The sequence below is a fragment of the Ornithorhynchus anatinus genome, chromosome 1 (genome assembly GCF_004115215.2).
Source record: "Ornithorhynchus anatinus isolate Pmale09 chromosome 1, mOrnAna1.pri.v4, whole genome shotgun sequence".
Lineage (NCBI taxonomy): Eukaryota > Metazoa > Chordata > Mammalia > Monotremata > Ornithorhynchidae > Ornithorhynchus > Ornithorhynchus anatinus.
The window spans coordinates 90,436,250-90,461,889 of NC_041728.1; the positions used below are offsets into that span (position 1 = coordinate 90,436,250).

The window sequence follows — 25,640 nt, forward strand, 5'->3', positions numbered from 1 at the left end:
ACCGTAAGCACTCAATAAAGATCAATGGTTAATTAATTTATTGGAAGCTTGGCCTGCAGAATAGAACACAGGTGTAAGAGTCAGAAAGAACTGGGTTCTAATCCTGCCTCCGCCACAGTGCCTGTGAGCCCCACATGGGATATGAACTGTGTCCAATCTGATTAGGTTATATCTACCCCAGTGCTTTGTGCAATGCCTGGCACATAGTAAGTGCCGAACAAATACCATTAAAAAAAAAAAGCCAAATTGGGAGGAGATTCTATGACATGTGGTACTCCAGGAGCAACAAAGAGGAATCCCACCCAGACCTAAATATGCAAGATCACAGAGGTATATCTGGAATGGAACCACAGCCCAGGGAACCAATGATGATCCACTGAAAGAGAAAGAAATGAAATGAATTGAAGAAGAATTAAAAATGCAGCAATGCACATGGGTCTAGAGATGTTGACGCAGACACACAAGGGACTGGGTGGGTAAACTAAAACCCAATTCCTGGCCAGTGTTGCTCACAGCATGAGCCAAAACTACATGGATTTGAAAGTGTCAATAAGGTTCTGAATCCATGGTTGTCGGGGTTTTTTTAATAGCAATTTTTAAGCACTTGCTATTTGACAAGAACCGTGCTAAGTGCCCATGTTATTTATTGAACATTTTACAGTAGGGACTCCATGAGGTAGGAATTGTCTCTATTGTTGTATTGTACTTTAGCAAGTGCTTAGTACAGTGCTCTGCAAAAAGTAAGCACTCAATAAATAGAAGCAGCATGATTCAATGGATAGAGCACGGGCCTGGGAATTAGAAGGACATGGTTTCTAATCCCGGCTCCACCACTTGTCTGCTGGGTGACCTTGGGCAATTCACTTCACTTCTCTGTGCCTCAGTTGCCTCATCTGTAAAATGGGGATTGAGACTGTGATCCCTACACGGGACAGAGACTGTGTCCAACCTCATTTGCTTGCATCCACCCCAGCGCTTAGTACAGGGCCTGGCACAAACTAAGCGCTCAACAAATATCATTATTATTAATAAATATGATTAAATGAACAGATGAATGAATGAAGTAGCCCTCTCTAAGAGTTCACAATCTAAAATGAGGTGAACTGCACTGGTAGAACAAGTCCAGCACTAAATTTAAAAACAAAATGGTAACAAAGAGCGAGAGCACAAACCTGGCAGAAGGACAACCTCCCAAAAAGAATTGGCTAGAAAATTCTGGAATGAAGCTGCTGTCCCCCACTGCCTACAGCGTGAGTGGTCCACCCCCTCCCTACCTAGGGGGAGATAGAGTTCGTTTGTAATTTATTTTAATGTCTGTCTCCTCTTGTAGACTGTAAGCTCCTTGTGGGCAGTGATGTCGACTACCAACTCTACTGGATTACACTTTCCTCAGCGCTTAGTACAATGCTCTGAAAAAATAAGCTCTCAATAAATATGATTGATCAACTAGAGAGTTGGGAACTTCCTGTTGGCTCTGTGGTATGCTGGTGGCCTGTTCCCCAGACCTCCTGCCAGAAGAGATCCTCATGTACTTCATGTATTTTTCTCTAAAAAAGGAAGCTCGAAGTTGAATTTCAGAAGTATCTTAAACTGAACTCTTTCTCAGCCCTTTTCCCAGCAAAGCTCTCAGGCTCACGCTCGGCTTGGCTTTGATGGCCTTGGATCTCAGTTACTTTAAATATTACCCTACAAATCTTGAGTTCAATATTTTCTGTTGTGATCTTTTTCCATCTTGTGGTACTAACTCAATCTCAGCTTTGATCTTGTCTCATTTTGGAATCTGGTTCAGCTAGGGTCGTTGGGGCCAATTTAGACCTAGAAACTGGATCCTGTGCGGAAGTGTGAATTCCATATCTTCTTTTAGTAGGTTAAATGTAGGATGGGTGATTTTGAGCCTCGTTTGTGGCAATATAACCAAGCACTTCCAATTTTTATTTCCAAAAGAATATGCTACGGGGGGGGAGGGCTCTAATACAATAAACATGGTCCTTGAAAATCAGTCCGACGGTCAGTGGGCTCAAGTCAAGTCGAAATTGAAATCAACACCTTAACACCTTAACCTTAAGGCAGATAATTTTTTTTTTGATGTTAGTGAATTTACAAAGCAGAGTGAATGGGATAAATTCTACCATCTTTCAAGTCCTGAAACTTTGCTGGAATAAACTTTTACTGAAAATCACAGGAATCACAATCAAAAATTTAAAGACTACACCAGCATAGAGTCAAGAAACATTGTACTGTATTTCACAGGTTAACTATTTATATTATCTTTAATACTGTTTTACAAGCATAATTCTTACTAATGCTATTCTCCTAGTTCCTGCTTGCTAAAGAAACACATACTTCATCATCATTACTATAAATTGTGTCAAATTGGCCACTGAAATGAATAGCTAATATGTTCAAAGACAATGCTTAGGCAGGAAGAACACATGTGTAAATCGAGTTGTTTGGAAGTCTTTGCAAACTGTTTTGCCGATTTGGTTATAACAATTCCAAGGCATAAACTCAAATTTAGAATATGATGATTTTAAGCCACACATTCTATTTTGCTCCTAAATAAAAAAATGTCAGGGATGGGGTGGGAGGGGATGGTGTGTGTGTGTGTGCTTAAGAAAACACCATTATTTTGACTCATATTTTTCAAGCACCAGTTAACTAGAAAATTACAGAACCTGAAGAGCTCAGATAAAATATAACAAGGGATTAGAACAACACATACTTTCTCTCTACCTCCATCTTTCCCCACAGCTGTGGGATTCTCCTAGAATTTGAATTAAATACTCTCAAGCTGTTGAGAAATGAGGACTTCTGAATTTTTAATTCTGTTAACTAATCATTACAGAACTGGAAATTACAGCACCTCTGACTACAAAAAGAGGTAGCTGCCTTCATAAAGCACATGTTTAATTTTGCACAAGCTGGCTTGTTTCCCAGCAACACATTGATTTGTGGGACTCCTACTTCTAGTACCTAGAGCATAATTAAATATTAAGGTCCTCTTTGATGTATGCAAAGTCTCACTAAGAGGATTACTAGAGACCCTGACGGTGGCTTTCTCATGCTGCAATATCATTAAACTTATCTTTACTCAATAAGAACCCATATCCAACCATGTCATTATCCAAAGACCCTTGGGTATAGGAAAGGTGGGGGTGAAAGGAAGGAGAGCAACCATAAATAACGGAGCAGGGGAGAAAATCAGAATGTTTTCAAAGGATATGAAAAGAAATCACCAGAACTAAATACAGCAATTTAGGTCCCCTGCATCAGAGGAATCGCAGATGCTTCCATGTGGAGATCACAGTTTGGATTAATTCATTTACAAGAGCCAAAGTTGTTTTTAGTCACACAAAACAGTCCTTAATAATATAAGCTTGAGTTTCCTCTAAATTGGAATGTGCTATGAAATTTAGGCATTTTTTTTAAATAGGAAGAAAGAGGTCATTTAATTGTTAAGTTATACTTTCCCAAGCATTAGTGCAGTGTTCTGCACACAGTAAGTGCTCAACAAATATGATTGGATGAATGAATGAATAAATAAGAGGGAGGGCACATCTATAAGACAGGGACAAAAAATAACTTCACTTTTACCCTCGCTACCAAAAACAACTTAGTCTCCTTCACCGACTCTTCTTCGCCCACCACACTCTGAGTACTCCTCAAGGCTCAGTTCTCATCTCAAGCTATTCATAAAAGCCTCATCTACCACATCTGTGTGATAGATTCAAAATTTACCTCATTAGCCCTAACCTCTCTCCTTCTCTGAAATCTTGCATCTCTTCTTCCCTCCAGGATGTCTCTCAAACATGACATATCCAAAACTGAACTCTTCAACTTTCCTACCAAATTCTCTCCTCCATCACTGCTGACATTGTCTCCCTCCCTCAATCTCAAGCCCTTAACCTTGGCATTATCCTAAATTTCGCCCTCTCTTTCAACACTCACATTCCAGCTGTTGCCAAATCCTGTTGGTTCCATTTCTGAAACATTTCCAGAACCTGCCCCTTCCTCTCCATTCCAAATGGTACCGCGTTGTTCCAGGCATAGCCATATCCCGGCTTGACTACTGGTACTATTTTATTACTAGCTGACTTTCCTGCTTCCGATCTCTTCTCTCTCCAGCCCATACTTCATTCTGTTGCCCCGATCACTTCTTCTAGATCATTTTATACATTTCTCTCCACCCCTCAAAGGTTGTGCATTCCTCTGTGCATTAAACACTGACCTGACCACTGGTTTTCCTATCTTCTCTTGACCTACTACACTGCAGGTCCCATGCTTCTTTCCTCTCACACCTAAGCACTCGTTTGTCTCTCTTGCTGCCCGTCTGCTGCTCCCACCCTCCACCCACCCTGAAACTCCCTCTCCTTTCACATACTGCAGATCCTCCATCTTCAAAACCCTTCTGAAATCACATCTCCTCCAGGAGATCTTGCTTACTGATCATTTACCTGCCCATCTTATGTTACCCAACAGCCACTGCGGCACTTAGACCCCTGGTAGCACTTCTGTATCTATTTTTATTTTCTACTATCAGAAAATGATTTTAGTTCCTGCCTCCCCCTGCTGTCTTGTAATTCCTTGAAGGCATGGATCATGTCAAATAATTCTATCTACTTCCCCAAATGCTTAGTATAGTACTCTGAACACAGTAAGTGCTCAATGAATTATATTAATTAGTACAATCGCTCATCCTATACCGACTGGATTACTGCATCAGCATCCTTTCTGATCTTCCAAACTCCTATCTCTCCCCAGTTCAGCCCATACTTCACTCTGCTGCCCAGATTATCTTTCTATAGAAACACTCTGGGCATGTCACCCTTCTCCTCAAAAATCTCCAGTAGTTGCCTATCGACCTTCGTATCAAGCAAAAGCTCACTATTGGCTTCAAAGCCCTCCATCACCATGGCCCCTCCTACTTCAACTCCTTTCTCTCCTACATCCCAGCCCACATACTCCGCTCCTCTGGTGCTAACCCTCTCACCGTGCCTTGTTCTCACCAATCCTGCCGTCAACCGCTGGACCATGTCCTACCTCTGGCCTGGAACGCCCTTCCTCCTCAAATCTGCCAATCACATTTCCCCCCTTCAAAGGTCTACTGAGACACACATTCTCCAGGAGGCCTTCTCAGACTAAGTCCCCCTTTCTTTCCATCCATTCTCCATTGCCCTAACTCACTCCCTTTGCTCTACCCCTCTCCCCACAGCACTTGTGTATATATGTACATATCTACAATTCTATTTATTTATAGTAATGCCTGTTTACTTGTTTTGATGTGTATATATAATTCTGTTTATTTATATTGATGCTATTGATGCCTGTTTACTTGTTTTGATATCTGCCTCCCCCTTCTAGACTGTGAGCCCATTGTGGGCAGAGATCGTCTCTCTTTTTTGCTGAATTGTACTTTCCAAGCGCTTAATACAGTGCTCTGAACACAGTAAGCAGTCAATAAATACAAATGAGTGAATGAATGAATGAACTGATGGATGTTTGTGGATTATCAATTTGTCCCATGAAATTCATAGGGGGAATTAAAAATTAATACATAACACCTTCACTAAGGCAACTAATCAACCATAATAGCTTCTTATTTATAAAAGATGAAGGACAAATTTAACAGGTGGTTTCACCAGGGCTGGCGGTTGCTAGATGTCATGACCCTTGAGGAAATATTTTTGCTTTGCTATATACATCAGAGTTCAGGGAAAGTGGATGAGAATGCAAGAAAACAGTTGTCATTTCTGGCCTGACTACCCACTGGCACAATTCAACGCCTCACAACACTCCCTTGGCTGCTCTGTAGACTAACAAATCAATCAATCAGTCATATTTTTGAACACTCACTGTGTAGAGAGCACTGCGCTAAATGCTTGGAAGAGTACAACAAGAGTTGGTAGACACAGTTCCTGCTGATACGGCTCTTATGGTATAGAGGAGAGACACATATTATGTCTAAGAAAATAAGTGCTGTGGTGCTGAGGGTGGGGTGGATAAGGGGTACAGATCCAACTTCAAGAGCAATGCAGAAAAGGAGAGGAGTAGGAGAAACAGGGCTTTGTTGGGAAAGGGCTCTTGGAAGAGAGGTGATTTTAATAAGGGAGTTCCCGACCAGAGGCAGGACATGGATGAGGGGTGGGTGCTGAGATAGACCAGTTGAAAGTCAAGTGAATAGACTGGTGTTAGAGGAGTGAAGTGTGCAGACCGGGTTGTATTAGGAAATTGGCAAGATAAGATAGGTGGGGGCAAGGTGATTGAGTGTTTTAAAGCCAGTGGTAAAGAGTTTCTGTTTGATGTGAAAGTGGATAGGCAACCACTGGGGCTTCTTGAGAAGGGGGAAAATATGGACAGAACCATTTTTTAAAAATTTTAGAATAGTTAATAGGGGCAGAAGAGTGAAGTATGGACTGGAGTGGGGAGAGATAGGTGGTAGGGAGGTCACCGAGGAGGCTGATGCAGTAGTCACGGTGGATGGATCAACGTAGTAGCAGTTTAGATGGAGAGGAAAGGGTGGATTTCAGCGATGTTGTAAAGGGTGAACATAAGGGATTTGGTGACAGACTGATGATGGGGGTTGAGTGAGTGAGATAAGCTGAGGATAATGTCAAGGTTACAGGCTGTGTGACAGGAAGGATGCAGTCTACAGCAATGGGACAGTCTGTGGGGAGGACAGGGTTTGGGTGGGAAGATAAGCAGTTCTGCTTTGGACAGAACTTTGGGAGAGTAGCCTACTGGAAAGAGCATCGACCTGGGTTCTAATTGCAGCTCTGCCTCTTGCCTGCTGTGACACCTTGGGCAAGTCACTTAACTTACGTGTGCTTCAGTTTTCGCATTTGTAAAATGGGGATTAAATACCTGTTTCCCACCCCCTTCTTAGTCTTATTCCATGTGCGACAGGGACTGTGATCCACCTGTGTTTACAGTGTCTACCCCAGTCTTAGTATAGTGCTCGACACAACGTATGTGTTTAAAAATACCACAGTTATTATTATTCAAAGACTTACACATACATTCAGCTTGGGTTTGTGGACTTGACACAAACTCCGTTTCTATAAACTCCATCATGCAATCAACTGCATTTTCTTCATACTCTATGATTTCTAACTTATATTCATAGGATGGAACTCATCTTCCAGCCAAAGCAAAGGGCTAGTCAGGAGACCTGGAAGCTCTTCCTCCACCACTAGTCAGGAATCGTGTGCTCTTGATAATTTGGGTTTCAGTTTCTCCAATTAAAGCACGGCGACCATAGCACCCCTTCCTCCCTATAGTGGCTGTTGTTGGGAAAAATGAAATGCTACAGAATGAATTATTCGATTTACATCATATTAACTTTGGGTTATAATTTTAGATGCACATCCACGTCTTCAAGACCCAAGCAGCATGACCTAATGGCTAGAGCAAGGGCCTGGGAGTCAGAAGGAACTGGGTTTTACTCCCATCTTCGCCACTTGTCTGCTGTGTGACCTTAGGCAAGTCACAACTTCTCTGTGCCTCAGTTCCCTCATCTGTAAAATGAGGATTAAGACTGTAAGCCCAATGTGGACAGGGTCTGTGTCCAACCTGATTAGCTTGTATCTTTCCCAGAATTTAGTAAAGTGCTTGGCACTTAGTAAGCACTTAACAAATACCATGAGAACAAAAGAAAACAAAAAAAAAACCCCAAAACTTTATGAACCACAACCTTATATTAATTACACACTAAGAGTTATGGGTAGCTATAGAACAAAAATATATTATTCGCTTTCAGTAGGGCTTCCATTCTAATCTACAGGTCTACAGAGAAATGATAATGCAGACACCCTGACCCAGATTTAAAGTTGACAGGCTTTGGATAGTTAACTGAAGAAAATGTTTCTAAAGACAAAGGTAATTTGTGAGGTAGTCATATTTAAGGTATTCATCATAAATAGCAGTGTTGGGAAAAAGTAAGATATTATAAATCAAAATGCAAAATGGCCAATGTGGTGCTTTAAAAAGAAAAAGTCTATGGCTGCCATGGTTTTCATTTCCAGTTATTCTTCGCTCTAAAGTACTTTAAAGTCATTAAGAGTCTATTTTATCATTTTAATTACTGATAAAGCAAAAAGAGGCTACCTTCACTTGAGGCCAGGAGGCTTTGAGAACTGCCTGGGTTCGGAAGAACACAAGGAGCTTGCTGTCCTTGTCAGAGAGATGAAAAGACTGTTCTATAATCTGCAGCACTCTAATGCGAGGTTTCACCGGCAGGGCATCATCATCACAAAAGGGTCGTAACCACTCCAACAAATCATCGGAGGAAATCAGCTTTTCTCTGAAAGTCAAACCAAACGGTCAGCTAGGCACTATGGTTTTAATTAAAATGTAAATGCATGATTAATGACCAGTGATTCTATTCAACTATGCTATGTGTTTGAAGGATCTATGTCAGGGACCTCTTAGAGTTTTATTATTTGGTGTTTATAGTAAAAATTTTAACTTGTTTCACCTCTGTCCTGTTCAGCTCAGCACTCTTACAATCACAATCTCCTGTTGCACTTTTTTACCTATCAACTGACATGCTCTACTATTTAAGCATTTTTTCCTCTTATCTGTAAATTACTGAGTCTCTAGCTCTCCCTATGGATCCCCTGCTTCTTGGTGCAGGGATTCTGTCTCCTTTACCTACTGAACTCAGAAGTCGGAGATAGGGACAATAGGGAGTGGGAGAGAGCTAGGTTTGCTTTCATAGTAAGACTTCCTTGTAGCCAGGGAACATCTCTGTCAACTCTGCTGTATTGTAATAATAATAATAATAATGTTGGCATTTGTTAAGCGCTTACTATGTGCAGAGCACGGTTCTAAGCGCTGGGGGAGATACAGGGTAATCGGGTTGTCCCACGTGAGGCTCACAGTTAATAATAATAATAATGTTGGTATTTGTTAAGCGCTTACTATGTGCCGAGCACTGTTCTAAGCGCTGGGGTAGTCACAGGGGAATCAGGGTGTCCCACGTGGGGCTCACAGTCTGCACCCCCATTTTACAGATGAGGGAACTGAGGCACCGAGAAGTTAAGTGACTTGCCCAAAGTCACACAGCTGACAAGTGACCGAGGCGGGATTCGAACCCATGACCTCTGACTCCAAAGCCCGTGCTCTTTCCACTGAGCCACGCTGCAGTTAATCCCCATTTTACAGATGAGGTCACTGAGGCACAGAGAAGTGAAGTGACTTGCCTACAGTCACACAGCTGACGAGTGGCAGAGCTGGGAGTCGAACTCATGACCTCTGATCCGAAGCACAGGCTCTTTCCACTGAGCCACGCTGCTTCCCAAGCTGCTTGGGATTGTACAGTCCCAAGAGCTTAGTACAGTGCTCTGCATATGGCAAGTGCTCAGTAAACACCATTGATGATGACAGACGATTAAATGAACCTCAGCCACGTTTAAATTGTGGGAATAAATCTTAAAATTGCAAATTTTTCTGAGCGGCCAAACTTGAATAGCTTTCAGAATTCAAGCCTGTAATGCCAATTTGTATCCAAGAATTCAATGGTCAGCAATTTTTTTTTTAACCTCCAATAACATCTCAAACTGGCTAATGAATTTTAGACATGTACAGCTGCAAAGAGAAGGGAAATGTATAATTAATGCAACTTTACAGGCTTCATCAAAACAGAGACGAAAGTAGTATTAGAAAATAATTCAACTTGTCATTTCCCTCTGATAATAATTAGGGCTAACAGGTTTTTAAGCTCAGTATAGTGAATATTTCAACTTTATTTTTTGGTTTCCCTTTATCATTTTGTCTCAAAGACCAAGGCAAAATTTGATTGGAAAAACACAAATGTTTTTCTATTTTTGATCCACAAGTTAATTTAAAATCTGAAGTTTTGAAACATGACAGAAAAAATTTAGTTTTCATTTAACATGACTTTGTCAGTTTGTCAGTAAACTGTGTTGAATTCAGATCATTTGAAAGATTAACAGCTCACAGCTTTTCCTGAATGAGCCATGTCAGACAATGCTAGAAAGAAAACAATTGAAGGACTTTGAACAACAGAGATGTGTGCCTGGACTAGAGAAGGTAAAGGCTGAAGTAGGGAGACCAGTGCCGAAAGGCTGATAACCTAATTATCCTATCCTAGCTAGGCTAAGCAAGTTACTGATAGTTAGGATAAACACACGGAGCAGTTTGAATGGGGAAGAAGGAACTGGATTTGGGAAATGTTGTGGAGGAAAACTCAGTGGGTTTAGTAATAGAAAAAACATGAGAGTTGAAGAAAAGTGAATAATCCAGAAGGAATGGCAAAGTTCCAGGGTGTGAGACAGAGAAGATGGTAGAGTTGTCACTTAAATGGGAAAGTTATTACTGAAAAGGGAAGGTTAGATGAAGGAGGATTCATTTAATGAACTCTTACTAATTCATGAGTAATGGCAGCTATCCTTCTTGGGGGTGGTGACTGTTGTTAACTCTGTTAAAAAGCATCCTGATGACCATGACATGAAGTCACTTCCTTTTTATTATTTTTAAGGGTGTTATCACATCCTGAGATTCAAATTCAACAGGTATCATTCATTTGTGATTGTGAATTGCCCCTTTATTAGTCTTTGCTCATTTAGCACAAGCAGGACACCCCACACTTTTTTTAAGGGTATTCATTAAGTGCTAACTATGTTCCGGGCACTGTAGTAAGCAATGAGGTTATGTTGATGGTATTGACGCCTGACTACTTATTTTGTTTTGCTGTCTGTCACCCCCTTTTAGACTGTGAGCCCATTGTTGGGCAGGGATCGTCTCTATCTGTTGCCGAATTGTACATTCCAAGCGCTTAGTACAGTGCTCTGCACACAGTAAGCGCTCAATAAATACGATTGAATGAATGAGGTAGATACATCATAATTAGGTTGGACACAGTCCACACCCCACAGTCTTAATTCCCATTTTACAGATGAAGTAACTGGGGCCCAGAGAAGTAAAATTACTTGCCCAAATCACAGAGGAGTCAAATGGTGGAGCCAGGATTAGAACCCAGTTCCTCTGACTCCCAGGCCCATGCTCCTTCCACTAGGCCTCATACCACTTTCTCATCACACTTCCATAAATTATTATTATTATTATTATAAAGCTCAGATCTTCTTACTAAATCAATCAGTGGTACTTACAGAGCACTTACTGTGTGCAGAGCACTTTCTAAGCACTTGGGAGATTGATCAGTGGTATAACAGAAGGGAGACAGGTGGACAGCTGTGCTAGACATCAGGGGACTCAGGGAAGACTTCCTCAATCTAGCAACTCTGGTTCTGAGAGGCAGGACTTTGTCCCATAAGCTACGGCCCCTCCTTTGGTCTGTCTTGGATGAAGAGGGGAGATATGTTGATGTCTCCTGGCCCACGGTTTAACTTCAGCATTAGGCAAAATACTTGTCCAGTGATAGTTTGGGGGCCCCTTCTGCTGACATGTTTACTTTGGAGGCCCTCAGGAGTTGCACTAGCCAGAAGACTCATCCCAATGTCAGGGGTCAGGGCTACACTGGCTGGCTAGGCTGCCTCCAGGGTTGGCATTATCAGCCTGAGCACCAGACCTTAGGAATTACCTCCAACTTTAGGGGCAGCCATAAGTCCAGATGCCACTACTATCTCAAGGGTGGCTGAGCCCCCTCTGATGAGAAGTATCTCTCTCAGTAATAGCAACATTTACCAAGTTGCTGTGTACAGAGTACTTTAGCAAGCACTCGGGAAATTTGCAAAATGAAAAATATCCAAGACATCTTCTCCAAGACCTCTTCTCTTCACCATCTAAGGAAGCTATGTATGGGACAGGTGAGTTGGGAAAGTGGAGTGGCCTTTATCGTGAGTGGCCAACTAGATTGTCTGCCTCTGGGTATTATGCCGCTGTCATTTGCTGATAGATCAATAAGACTCAGTGACTATGGGAAGTTGTGTAGCCTAGTGGAAAGGGGATGGACCAGATAGCTATCCTGGTTCTAATCCTGGCTCTGCTATTTGCCTGCTGGTAACCTTGTAAAAGTCACTTAACTTCTCTGCTCCTCAATTTCCTCAACTGCAAAATGGGGATTCAGAACCTATTTTCCTTCCTACTTAGGCTGTGAGGTCCATGTGGGTCAGAGACTATAACCGGCCTGATTAACTCCTACCTACCCCAGTGCTTAGAACAGTGCTTGACACATATTAAGCACTTAAGTATCATTAAAAAACTGGTAGAATTGGGATTAAACCTAAGAGCCTTATCCTTAGGCAAGAGCTTTTCCCTCTGAGATTTGCATTTAAGCTTAAAAGCCTAACAAATAGTAGTGCAACTGTTCTTATGGTCACACTGTCTTTTTGTCTAGAACACTAATCCACAGAGGCTACAGTAATGAATGTCACTTGAGCATTTGAAAACAGGTACACCTTTCTTACCCCTTTTCAACACTCGCATGAACTGAGGAAACAATGCCTTCAAGAACCTGGAGTGGATCTTGCTTGATAAGAGAGTCTCCTTCATTCCCACTGTAAAAGAAAAAGTGACATATTCAAAACAGGATCACTTTTCCAAATAGACATAATCTTACATGCACTTTAGTAACTAAGAATACAGACAATCCAATTTAGTATTCCAGTCTATTTCTGTAGCTTTGAATATTCTAAATATGTGAATACCATAAATATGTGAGGAAGGAAATGGAAAAGTGATAACCCAAGACAGTTATTTCTCGAAGTGGCCGTACTAATTTATGATTTCTGGGAATGCCTTTATGAGATAATAACGCACTAAGTGGCTGCGGAAAAGCTGATGCAAAATCTTAATCTGTCAAAGCCGAAGGAGGACATCCCACTCACTCGATGAAGTGGCAGGCAGCAGAGAACCCCACAGTCAAGGACTCAGAGGCCTCTCTGAACCTGTAGCCCTGACGGCCAGATTGACTGAAGCAGAATTGCAGGAATCAGGTCCCTACTGTTAAGGAACTGGAGGATGGCATCCATCCTTGGCATTCAGGTCCAACTGACTACTTCCAAGGACACCTTAAAAATCAATCTCCTTGCCCCTTCTAGATTACCTTGCTGCTTTCCTCCTATAACCCAGCCCTCATATTTCACCACTCTAATACCTACTCCCTGTTCCTTGATCTCATCTATCTCATCAATGACCTCTCACCCACGTCATTCTTTCATTCATTCAATTGCATTCATTGAGTACTTACTGTGTACAGAGCACTGTACTAAGTACTTGGAAGAGTACAATACAACAACAGACACATTCCCTGCCCACAGCAAGCTTACAGTCTAGGGAGGCAGGTATTAACATAAGTAAATATTTATTTATCCTGCTTCTGGCCTAGAACACTCTCCCTCTTCATATCTGACAGATAATCACTCTCCCCATCTTCAAAGTTATCGAGAAGCCTTCCTCAACTAAGACCTGATTTCCTCTTCTGCCACTCCTTGCACTTGGATTTGCAACCTTTATTCACCCCTCCCTCAGCCCTACAGCACTTATGGACATATCCATAAGTTATTTATTCATATTAATGTCTGTCTCTCCCTTGAGACTGTAAGCTCCCCGTGGGCAGGAAGCATGTCTACCAATCCTGTTACATCTCCCAAGAGTATACAATGATCTGTACACAGAAAATGCTCAGTGAATATGAGCGATTGACTGAGACCTGGGGAGGACTCCCAAATGGCTGCAAGATATGCCCAAGGCTCGAGGCTGGAGCCAACAGACAAACACCACTGAAATTCACAGAAGAGGCTGCTGGCTGGTGACCTCCGCACATAAATTGAACCGATTGAAGTTGGTCAGATTTAATCGCTCCACTGGATTGATTGTAAAACCGTGAAACCAAGCTACTGATTTCTGAATCATTCCTCAATCAAGTAATTTTTAAACTTGGATCAATCTGAATTGATGAAAGCTCTTTCGATTCGCAGAGATTACATAAAATCCAAACTAGCTTCCCGAAACCATGATAAGATTAAAATAGCTTTGTGGGTTCTAGTAGAGGCTATGGGTACACAACAGGGGTGTGAATTGTCTAAGCTGGGTCTGATTGGATAATGGCTGTCTGGGACACCTCTGTCTGACCTTCTTTAACTCAGTTGAAGGGGTTAATTTATGGCAGGGTTATGAGGCGCTTTTTTAAATTAGTTCTCCAGGTCCATTGCCCCTGCCCAGGAGGAGTTCGGAAGTGGGCCTTTCCGGCTGACGGGATCTGAAATTTTATTAAAATGTCATTTGAGAGGGAGAAAAGTTTCTGAAAAATCAAATTCAGTATCTTTCCCCGTCTCCAGCCCCATTGCTGCTTCTCCACAGCTCCAGAGGGGATAGAAGCGGGGAACCGGGAGGGGTAGAAGTGGGGCTCAGCAACTGTCCCAGTGAAGTATGGGCGCCCACAGACACTCTGACTCCAAGGAGCCCATAACTATGGAGGCTCTGAGAAAGAGAGGAGGAAAGGCATTAGCAGGACTGATCGACTGCCCCACTGGGGCTGGGGCCACCAAATACACCTGGCTCCACATAGGTATGGAGGCTCTGGAACAGAGAAGCAGCCTAGGGAGGTGACAGGAAGGGACAGAAGTAGGGCTCAGCAACTGACCCACTGGAGCTGGGGGTGCCCACAGACACTCAGGCTACTCAAGGCACAGAACTATGGAGGGGGACAGAGTGGAGGCAGGGGGAATGGGAGGCAGGAAGGGCTCACCAATCCTGGAGGATTTATTTTGCATTTATCTCAATAAAAAGAATGCCCCTTACCAGGCAAGTCCAATTTTTATTTAGGGCAGCAGGAACAGCAGCTCTGTGGCTCCTTCCCCTCCTCTCCCACAGCCCAGGGAGAAGCAGGGGCAGCTGTTTTTCCCTGACTGACTGGGGTCCCCCCGATGCAGGGATCAGCTCCAAGTTCACCCTCATAAACTACGGTTTGGGAGGAAATCCCTGATTACCATGGGTTCCTTCTTCCCTAGCTTCATGGAAAATCCCAACTCCCTCTTCCCTGGCTCCTCCCCCTATTTGCTAGATTAGATTTACCAATTAAACCTGATAGATATAGCGCCACAAAGACTTTAAAAATGCCACCTAATATATCATCTTGAAGGATTTTACCTAAGTAATATGCTCTAGAGAAAAATGTGCCACCCGGCCGTGGAACCAAGATTTTTGGATTTTCATATTGAAATAGGTAATTTACAAATGTTTTATTACCAATCTAACAAAATGTTCTCTAGAACCTAGGACAATTTCTGCCTTTTCAAGTTTGCCTTAACAAGATATCACAGGACAATTTTCTAGACACCAATTTATCATTATTATTATGGTATTAATAATGATGGCATTTGTTAAGTGCTTTACTAGGTGCCAAGCATTGTTCTAAGCACTGGGGTAGATACAAGGTCATCAGGTTGTCCTATGTGGGGTTCACAGTCTTAATCCCCATTTTCCAGATGAGGTAACTGAGGCACAGAGAAGTTAAGTGACTTGCCCAAAGTCATACAGCTGCTAAATGGCAGAGCCAGGATTAGAACCCATGACCTCTGACTCCTGAGCCTGGCCTCTTTCCACTAAGCCACGCTGCTTCTCCAAAGCAAATAGGTAGGGTTAGGGACCCAACTTTAGCACTTCATTCCATCATCCCCACCCTATTGATTAAGCACATATTGTGTGTTTAGAACTATTCTAAACACTGGGGGTATATAGAAGTTAATCAGGTAGGACACAATCTTTCTCCCACATGGGTCTTACATTCTAAGAAGGAGTAGGCAATTATTCTTGCCCCCATCGAGTTACTACTGTATATTTGATCTTGCATGGATACTCATGGTGCAAGAAGGAAGTGTGTTCAAACCAATACAAAAACTCACTTAAGATGTAGAAATGTCTCAAGTATACAAAGCTGCAGCGTGGCCTAGTGCAAAGAGCATGGACCTGGGAGTCAGAGGGCCTGGATTCTAATCCCCACTCCGCCAACTACTTGTTGCATGACCTTGAGCAAGTAGCTTAACTTCTCTGTGTCTCAGTTTCCTCAACTGTGAAATAGGAATTAAAATAGTCTCCCTCCTACTTAGACTGCAAGCTCCATGTGGGACAAGGACTAAGTCCGACCTAATTAACTTGCACCTACCCCAGTGCATAGAAGAATATTTGACACATGATAATAATAATAATAATTATGGTATTTGTTAAGCACTTGCACTGTACCAGACTGTACTAAGCGCTGGGGTAGAAACAAGCAGATTGGGTTGGACACAGTCCCTGTCCCATATGGGGATTATGGTCTCAATCTCCATTTTTAAGATAAAGTAACTGAGGAACAGAGAAATGAAGAGACTTGCTCAAGGTCAAAGAGCAGACAAGTGGCAGAGCCAGGATTAGAACCCATTACCTTCTGACTCCCAGGCCCATGCTCTCTCCACTACACCATAATGCTTTTACAAATAAGTGCTTAACAAATATCAATACAATAACAATACCAAAATTTGATAAGTGCTTAATAAATACCTTGGGAATAGTACATCTTTTAGCATTTTCTTACATTTAAAGGCTAGACCAAGGGATCAATTCACTAATTAAAGCATGCAACTTGAGAAATATTTTGTCCATTGGGTCTTTTGGGCCCAATCTAAACCTTATATTGTATAAACTTAAAAAGGTGATGTAAAATTACAAATAACAGAGCTTCAAAGGTGACGTATCAAATTATCTATCGAGTTTTTAAAAAAACTACTGTTTTTTATTTTCACCCTTACTGTCCAAAACAAAGAATCATCATAAGCTGGTGATGGAACAAAGCTCAATTATTCAGACACTAATTCTTCCTAAAAATTTCAAAGTATTCCACATCTGTTATAAAAGAAACTGAAGATACCTCAGAGCATTAAGGTGAATACTCTATGAGGCTAGAGTAATTAAATTGATAAAGACTCATTTGATTTCAGTTCAGCTCAAGAAAAGAGACATGCATTTAATCAAAAAGTTCCTCAAGAGCAATAAAGAATTACAAAGAACGCTTAAAAGGAGAATAAATTAAACAGAACTAAATCTTTTAGCCTAATTACATTATTCACAGAAAGCACTTGATGCTATGTGTCAGCCTAACTTTTCTTTCCCTTTTTTATTATCCTCTCCACTCCCACAAAACCCTGCTCACGTCTCACCTTCATGAAATGCCTCAACCGCTCCACGAAATGCCTCAAAAGTGACACTTCGTTCTAGGGATCATTACTAAGATGATAATGGAATGCCCCAAATATTTACCAGTTGATTGTGCTTCTCTACAATTAATATTTTGTGTGACAAATTGCTCTTTGCTATGAATCTGCAGGGGTAAGTTGCACCTGATGACTAGCTTCGGTTTGATGTCAAGAATAATGATGTCACCTGCTAACTGGAGTATCACAGGCATTATCTCTGGTTTGCAGTCCCCAGTATTTGGAAACTGCTATTCAGTGCAAGGCTGAACAGGCTGAGGACAGTCTCCAGCAGGAAAATGGCAGCAGGTGAGATTCCAAGATTCCCCCAATTTTCCCTCAAATCCTGTACTTTATTATATAAACTGAAGGAGAGCATTCGTATTTGGGGAATGAGTTTTGAGTTGGAGACAGGAGGAACACCGAGCCTGGCCAGTGCCGTTCAAACAGACACTCTTCTTACTATTTTACTCCTTTCCTTTCATCTTCACCCATCACCACTTTCAACAGGTCAAATTTACTTTGTGGGAGATAATAATCTTAGTGCAAGCATGAACATTTTCTGCATACTGCCTTCAAATAAAAGGGCCAACTAATATAAAGAGAGGGTTAAAAGAGACCACCCTTCCAAGATTAAAATGGGTTTTTTGTATAAACTTATATTACATCAGATGGTCAGTCTTGAACCTTCAGGATACTACTTCTAACACTGTTTAGATGCTACTGTTAACACTGTTCTAAACTTAGAATTATAAGTGAAAATGATTTAAAAACTGCAAAGATTCTTGAATACACTTCCCCGTTTTGAGAAAGACTACTGTCCAACAATACTTGTGCTTACCTTAGTGCAAATATAATTTTCTTTATGGCACTGTGGACTACATCTTTGGGGGAGATTTCCAGAGGGCCAACAGCTACTTCTAGTAACTCCTGTATCATCTCTAGAGATTGGCCATCTAAACACATGGTCACTGCTTGGTCATGTATTTTCACTTTTTCCGACCTGGACAGATCATACAGAAAACCATATTTTTGTAGCATATCCTGTAAAGGGAGAAGATTGAACAGTTCAATGACAATGTAAATATAAATACATAAAAGATTTCTAAATATTTTTGAGGAATTTTTACAGTGGAAAGTCATCATGATATTTTAAAATATACAAAGGGCTGAAAAAAACATGAGCTTTTCCTTTACAGAAAATGGAGAGGCCCTGCAAAACTTTATGTCTACAAACCTATTAATGAACATTCACATGCTGAAATAATGAGGTAATTAAAATGCAATCATATAAGTTTTACACAAAAATTTAAATAGAAACCATTGTATTACCTAACATTGCAATAAAATTTGCCATCCTACAATTTAAGTCATATATATTATTATTAGCACATGAGTGCCTGATTGTGCGAGCACTGTCCTGGGAGTTTTCAGGCCATAAACAAGAACCACGGGACATAATCCCTTCCCTCGGGGAATTTACAATTCACAGAGAAGGTAGAAAACATAATAAAGAGTCTCAGAGTTAATAAGAAGCGTGGTGGAAAATCCAAGAATAACAAATAAGAAATTAGATTAGTGCAGGGGTTCTGAGGTGCCTGAGAATAGCAGGACTCTAAGTATTCAAGGAATGTCTTTCATGATCACTTTGAAGGAAGGTAAATGATTTCTACACTCCCTGGGACTTAGAACAGTGCTCTGCATATAGTAAGTGCTTGGTAACTACCATTGATTAACTGATGATTTCGCAAAGCAGGGGGGAGTCATTCCAGACAGGAAAAGAAGTAAACAATGGATCATGGGAAGGAGAGAAATAAGAGCTAGTGACTGTTAGGGGACTTAGGAGAACTGAATAGGGAGAAGATAGCTGAGAGACAAGAAAGAGCCAACTTACAGAAAACCTTGAGGCTGATGGGCAGGAGTTTTTTATTTTGTGTGACAAGTAATGGGAACAGAGTGAAGATTTTTGATAACAAAAATATTGCACTCTGGTGCTTTAGAAAAATGATGCCAGAAACCACATACACCTGCTTGCTATAACAGGTGGTAGTTTTTATTGTTAGGAACCAAAAAATGATATTTAGATTATTTTCTACATATAAAAGGATATTATTGGCTGCAGATAAGGCTAACCACCTTTAATCAAAAATCCCTACAAGAATTCTCTATTTACCTGGCCATATTTTAAACTTTATTGGGCTTCTCAATAAGATAAATCAATCATGTTAAAAGCTGAAAGTTCATGTGTGTGTGAATATATATGGGTATCTATATTTATATCAGCATAGATATATAGGTGTATTAATTCATTCAATCATATTTATTGAGCGCTTATTGTGTGCAGAGCACTGTACTAAGCGCTTGGAAAGTACAATAAGGCAACAAAGAGAAACAATCCCTGCCCACAATGAACTTACAGTTTAGAAGGGGGGAGAGAGACATCAAAACACGTGAACAGGCATCAATAGCATCAATATAAATAAATGTAATTGTAGATATACCGATTTGCCAATAGATTTGCCGATTTGTACATTCCAAGCGCTTAGTACAGTACTCTGCACATAGTAAGTGCTCAATAAATACTATTGAATGAATGAATATACATATACATCATAACAAGTACATACACATTGTGCCTAACTGTTCTAAATCAAGACTTGTGAAGCAAATTTATTTAATAGTAATTGCATTCATTTACCAGTTTATGCATATAAAGCAAGTTAAAATTATCATAAAAACTGATTTTAATTTTACTGTTTGGATGGATGAACCTGGGACCTCAATAGAGCATAAATGGTAGGTGTGCATATAATTGCATCATACATCAAAAACTCATTTCAAAACTTTTCCACACATTCTACATCTGATCCTGAAATCATATCTTTCCACGTAGAAAGCAACTGAACAAAGCTGCCCAGAAATCTTACTCAGTATATATAAATATAATGAGTTTAAAATGAATGAACCAGTTATATGTTAGTTCTCAGTAGGCATTAAATTTAAAGGGTAGAGAACATCGACATTTTTAACGCAGTGGTCTACCAAGTCAAATTTCCCTTTATTGACTTCCTACCTTTCAAGTTCTTCAAAAGACTATATATGCAAAATACGCTGCTAAACAAACATAAGGAAGAACTTTTTGAGAATTTTTTATTACCTGTTCACTGTTCTTCAGAAATATAATGAAGCTATGGCTGAGTGTTTCCAAATGAGCAAGTGACTGTTGCAGATGATTCAGAGTGTCCTCATATGTAACTACAGAATCACCAGCATTGTGATTAGTATCTTCTGTAGGCCTTTTCCTAGGCTTCTCAATAAAATGTTTGACTGCATTTATAGTTTTTTTAGTCATTTCTCTACGGACATCCAGAGGCAACTGGAAAAAAACAACAACATACGCTTTGGTAAGATTCCCTTTCAAAGCAGTTACTGAGAATGCAATAAACTTTCTCTTCCTCTTTTTCATGAGTTCGGGAATACAGGTTGAATCCGTTAATTGATTGATTAATTGATGAAACACTGGAGCCCCATGTTCTGACTCTTACATCAAAGTAATAAGCATGCTTACAGGAAATACAGAAGTTTTACCCTCTTTACATTTTTCCTTTGTGATCTACATGTTCACAACTCTAAATTTACCGTTTGAAAATAGAGCACCAATCAATCAATGGCATTTATTGAGCCCCTATTGTACTGAATCCTGGGAAAGTACAATAAATTTGAGAGACACAATCCCTACCCTGAAGGAGTTTACAATCTCAGGCTTAAAATCTCAGGCCTTTATCCATGCATCTAAATTCTTCTGTAATTTTGGGTGTGGTCTGCTAACTTCTTGTCCTAACAAATTCCACCGGCTTTTGGTTTTGTGTCTACCATCATCAAGCTTCAGTAGTTGTCACCAAGTATCAAGTGGTGAGGGACTTATTGAAAAACAATTCTGGGTACACGTGGCCCTTTAGAATTGTGGAGATGCCAATCACGTCACCTCTCAGGTTCATATTTCCAGACTATGGAATTCTGATCTTTTCCATTCAGTCTGGTACAGAAATTCCTCTTCCTGATCAGCTGGTTGCTATTTTCTCTATTTTTTTTAAATGGAAAACCTATATTTATGAATCTCGCTGAGTATTGACAGATATTAGTGAAATGGAGAAGTTAGAAGATGGAAAAATACTCAGGCTAAGACTACAATGTTGGCAATATCAGGCAGGAGGAATACAAATTTTCAGGTAAGATGCTTTTAGGAGAAAGCTCTACTTCTTCTTAATGGTATTTGTTAAGCACATACCATGTACCAAGCACTGTACTAAGCAGTGAGGTAGATGCAAGCTAATCAGGTTGGACACAATCCCTGTCCCACATGGGGCTCACAGTCTATGGGAGAAAGACAACAGACATTGAAGCTCATTTGACAGATGATAAAACGAAGACCCACAGAATTGAAGTGACTTCTCCAGGTCACAGAGCAGGCAAGTGGCAGAACCCAGGTCCTCAGACTCCCAGGCCCATGTTCTCTCCAGAAGTCCCATCCATTTTAAAAACACTTTTTAAAAACAATTTGTGAAATCACTTCCTATTCTTTCCCTCATCATATTCAACTAGTGTAGCCTAAAGTAATTCTCTTTGAGTAAAGAGTGAACCATAAATGTCTTTATTTGCTAGGCTTCACTGAAATTAGTCCTCTTGTGGAAATGCTAATTGTAGCCATGGTTGTAATTTAAAGAACTGTAAAGGTGAGGCATAAAAGCTGTGATGACTATGTGAATTACTTCTGAAACTAACTCATAATAATACCGCTTTTCACGCCAGCCTTGACTACTGCAATAGTCTCCTCACTGATCTCCGTTGCCTGTCTCTCTTTCCACCTCAGTTCTTACTTCTCTCTATTGCCCAGATCATTTTTCTTAAAAAAAAACCCCAAAAAACCCCAAAAAATCAGGTTATGTCTCACTTCTAAAAATTTTTCAATGGTTGCCTCCTCCCAGCATTAAAAACCAACTCCTTACCATCAGCTTTAAAGCACTGTTTGCCCCCTCCTATCTTACCTCACTGATTTCCTAATACAACCCAGCACACTTTGGTTCCCTAACACCAGCCTTCTCACTTTACCACCTCTTGCCGCCTCCTCCTTCTGGCCTGGAATTCCCTCCCCTTTAAATAAGAAAAACCATCACTCTCCTCACCTTCAAATCCTTAGTAAAATCACATCTCCTCTGCATCTCTTTACCCGACAAAGTCCTCATATCCCTCACTCAATCTTCTGCATGGCCTAGAACTTGGATCTGTACCATTTAACTACTTGACAGTCACCCCATCCTCAGCCACACAGCCCTTACGTTAATGCCTGACTCCTCTGCTATAAACTCACTGTGGGCAGGATTACCGATTCTGTAATACTGTGTTCTCGCAAACACGTAATGCAGTGCTCTGTGCACAGTAAGCGCTCAATGAATAGCAATGGCTGATTAAGGTCATATATATCCAGCTGGATATATTCTGCTTCAAGGGTGAGCTACAGATCTGGACTGTCTTCTCACTTAGCAATTTCATGCTGATGCAAATATTCAGGAATCATTTGATCTAGATGGTGCCTCAAACCATGAAATTGCTCAGCGAGATGATGAAGAGTGAGGCAGTAGGGGAAATAGGATTGAGCCTTAGAGAGACCTGGCAATCAACAGAAGTCAGGCATCCCAAAAATTGTCAAAAGGAAATATTACAAGACTCAGAACAAAACAAATACGTGAATATGTCAGATACATAGCTGGCATTTTAGGAACATATGTGGAACGAGAATCAACCAAAACCTGGCTAAATACCATATGAATTACTCCTTTGTTCCAAGAAATGGCTTGGATCCAAAGACATTGACATTTCTGAGAAGACTGATAAAACAGTTTAGTCTGTGGACAGCTACTGCACTTAATGCAAGCAGTTATCATTCGAAAGACCTTGAACTTACAAACACTGTGTAGTACAGACAATTGATTGGGTAGCTATAACTGAGAAATACAAATCACTAAGAAATACACTCCATTTATAACACAAAAGAGAAATACTAAACATGAGAGGAGGAAAACAGTGAAGCATGATGGTCTAGTGGAAAAAGCATGCGTCTAGGAGCCAGGAAATCTGGGTTCTAATTTCAACTCCACCACCTGCCTGCTGTGTGGCTTTGGGAAAGTCACTTAACTGCTCTGTGCCTCAGTTTCCTCAACTGCAAAATGGGTATACAATACCTGTTCTCTCCCTTACTTGGAACAAGAGCCCCACATGGGACAAGGGCTAACATTAATTTGTATCTATCCCTGCATTTAGAACAGTGTTTGATACATAGTAAGCACTTAACAAATATCATAAAAAACCTAAGAGAAGAAATTCAGATGCAACTTTTTATATAGTTTTAGGAAAATCATAAAATGTTATTACCAAAACTCATTTAGAGAGAGAAAAATGAGAAAAATGGGATTTCTTGCTCTGGTTGCTTAAGTTGTAATATGACACACAGATCTCCATGTTTAACAGATGTGAATTTAAGCTAGATTCAATACTCCTCGGGCATCTTTAATGGGAGGGCAAACTGTTACAGTAAATCTTTCTGGAGTACCAGCTCTTAGGGATTTATTCTAATGTTTCTTCAGCTGTGAAATTTTGTCATTTCCCTGTAAAAGCTAAAAGGAAAATTTACACTAAGCAAAATGCAGAGAAACATAAATCAAGTCGAATATGCATAAAAAAGCTATATTTTTCAATGGTTCATGCGTCTCTTATCAATCTCCATCCTTACCTGGCTCTCACGATGTGTAAATAATTTATGTCTGCCTGTCCCACCCCCATTAGATTGTAAGTTCCCTGAGCTTACTCTGTACTTGGCTTCTGGTACTCTCTCTCCCAATAAATACCATTAACTGAATGGCTTATGTAGATTGAAACTGGTTTGCTTCACTGTGAAATATGTGTAACAACTTGAACAGAATAAAATGTCCATACTATTTTTCTACAATCAATCATTCTGTGATATTCACTAAATGCTTTCTGTGAGCGGGACTCTGTACTAAGGACTTGGAAGACAGTACAACAAAGTCAGTAGAAACAATCCCTAGCCAGTATTAATTAATGTGATTGAATGAATAAGGCAAGTATGAATATGAATAGACAAGTGCGTCTACAGAGTAAGATGGACATTACAATAGATTAGGGATGGGGAAATAGTAGAGTATAAAAAATATTTACACAAGTATTAGGGGGTCCTGGTGAATATCCAAGTGCTTAAGGGGTACAGAGCCAAGTTCATAGTAGACACAGAGTAGGGGGCAGAAAGAGACAAAGCACCGCGTTTTTTCAGCTCCCTTCCCCCCACACATTGCCGACTCGCTCCCTTTGCTCTACCCTCCCACCCCATAGCACCTGTGCATATATGCACATATCTATAATTATATTTATATTAATGCCTGTTTACTTGTTCTGATGTGTATATATATCTATATCTATAATTATATTTATTTATATTGATGCCTGTTTACTTGTTTTAATGTCTGTCTTGCCCCTTCTAGACTCTGAGCTTGCTGTGGGCAGGGACTGTCTCTCTTTGTTGCTGAATTGTACTTTTTAAGCACTTCGTGCAGTGTTCTGCACACAGTAAGCGCTCAACAAATGACTGATTGATTGAATGAATGAATGAATGAATGAATGAATGAATGGGGAAATAAAGAGTGTAGCCTGGGGCTCTAGCAAAGGATGTGATTTTGAAGAGGATTCTGAAAGTGGGGAGAGTTATAAACTGTTAAATAGGAGGCAGGAGGGAGTTACAGACCAGAAGGAGGACATCAGCAAGGGGTCAGTACTGGGATACAAGAGATCCAGGTACAGAAGTGTTAGATGAACAGAACATGTGGGTTGGGTTGTAGTAGAAGATCAGCGAGGTAAGGTAGGAGGGAAAGAGCTGATCGAATGTCTTAAAGCCAATAAAGAATTTCTGTTTGACATAGAGGAGGATGAGCAACCACTGGAAGTTTTTGAGGAGTGGGTAGAAATGGACTTAATTTTTTTTGGAAAAATGGTCTAGGCAGCAGAGTGATGTTATGAACTGGAGAATGGAAAGATAGAATACGGGGAAGTCAGAGAGTAGACTGATGATGTAGTCAAGACAGGATACGATGAATCCTTGGATCAGCTGGATGGAGAGAAAAGGGTGGGTTCTAGAGATATTGTGAAGGTAGAACTGTCAGGATTTTGGGACACAGTGTCTGGACTGAATGAGAGAGATGAGTTGAAGATAAATTTGTGAGACAAAGAGGATGATGGTGCTGTCTACAGTGATAGGAAAGTCAGGAGTTGTTCAGGATTTAGATGGGAAGATGAGGAGTTATGTTTCAGACATGTTAGGTTTGAGATGTCAGCAGAACATCCAGGTAGAGATGCCCTCTAATGTGGGAATCATCCAACTAGAAATGGCAGTTAAAGCCACGGGAGCAAATGAATTCTCCAAGA

General features: G+C 40.6%; 1 protein-coding gene across 2 annotated transcripts in view; it reads right to left on the bottom strand.

The window, feature by feature from the left end:
• The window catches only part of NBAS (NBAS subunit of NRZ tethering complex), a 286,332-nt gene that overhangs the window by 37,791 nt on the left and 222,901 nt on the right, over positions 1–25,640 (bottom strand). For both annotated transcript variants that reach the window (XM_029058646.2, XM_029058643.2), the window contains exons 45-48: positions 20,308–20,526; positions 17,992–18,194; positions 12,387–12,476; positions 8,104–8,299 (exon numbers count right to left, since the gene is read on the bottom strand). In XM_029058646.2, the coding sequence (XP_028914479.1) occupies positions 8,104–8,299; positions 12,387–12,476; positions 17,992–18,194; positions 20,308–20,526 (708 nt within the window). The remainder of the gene's footprint in view (positions 1–8,103; positions 8,300–12,386; positions 12,477–17,991; positions 18,195–20,307; positions 20,527–25,640) is intronic.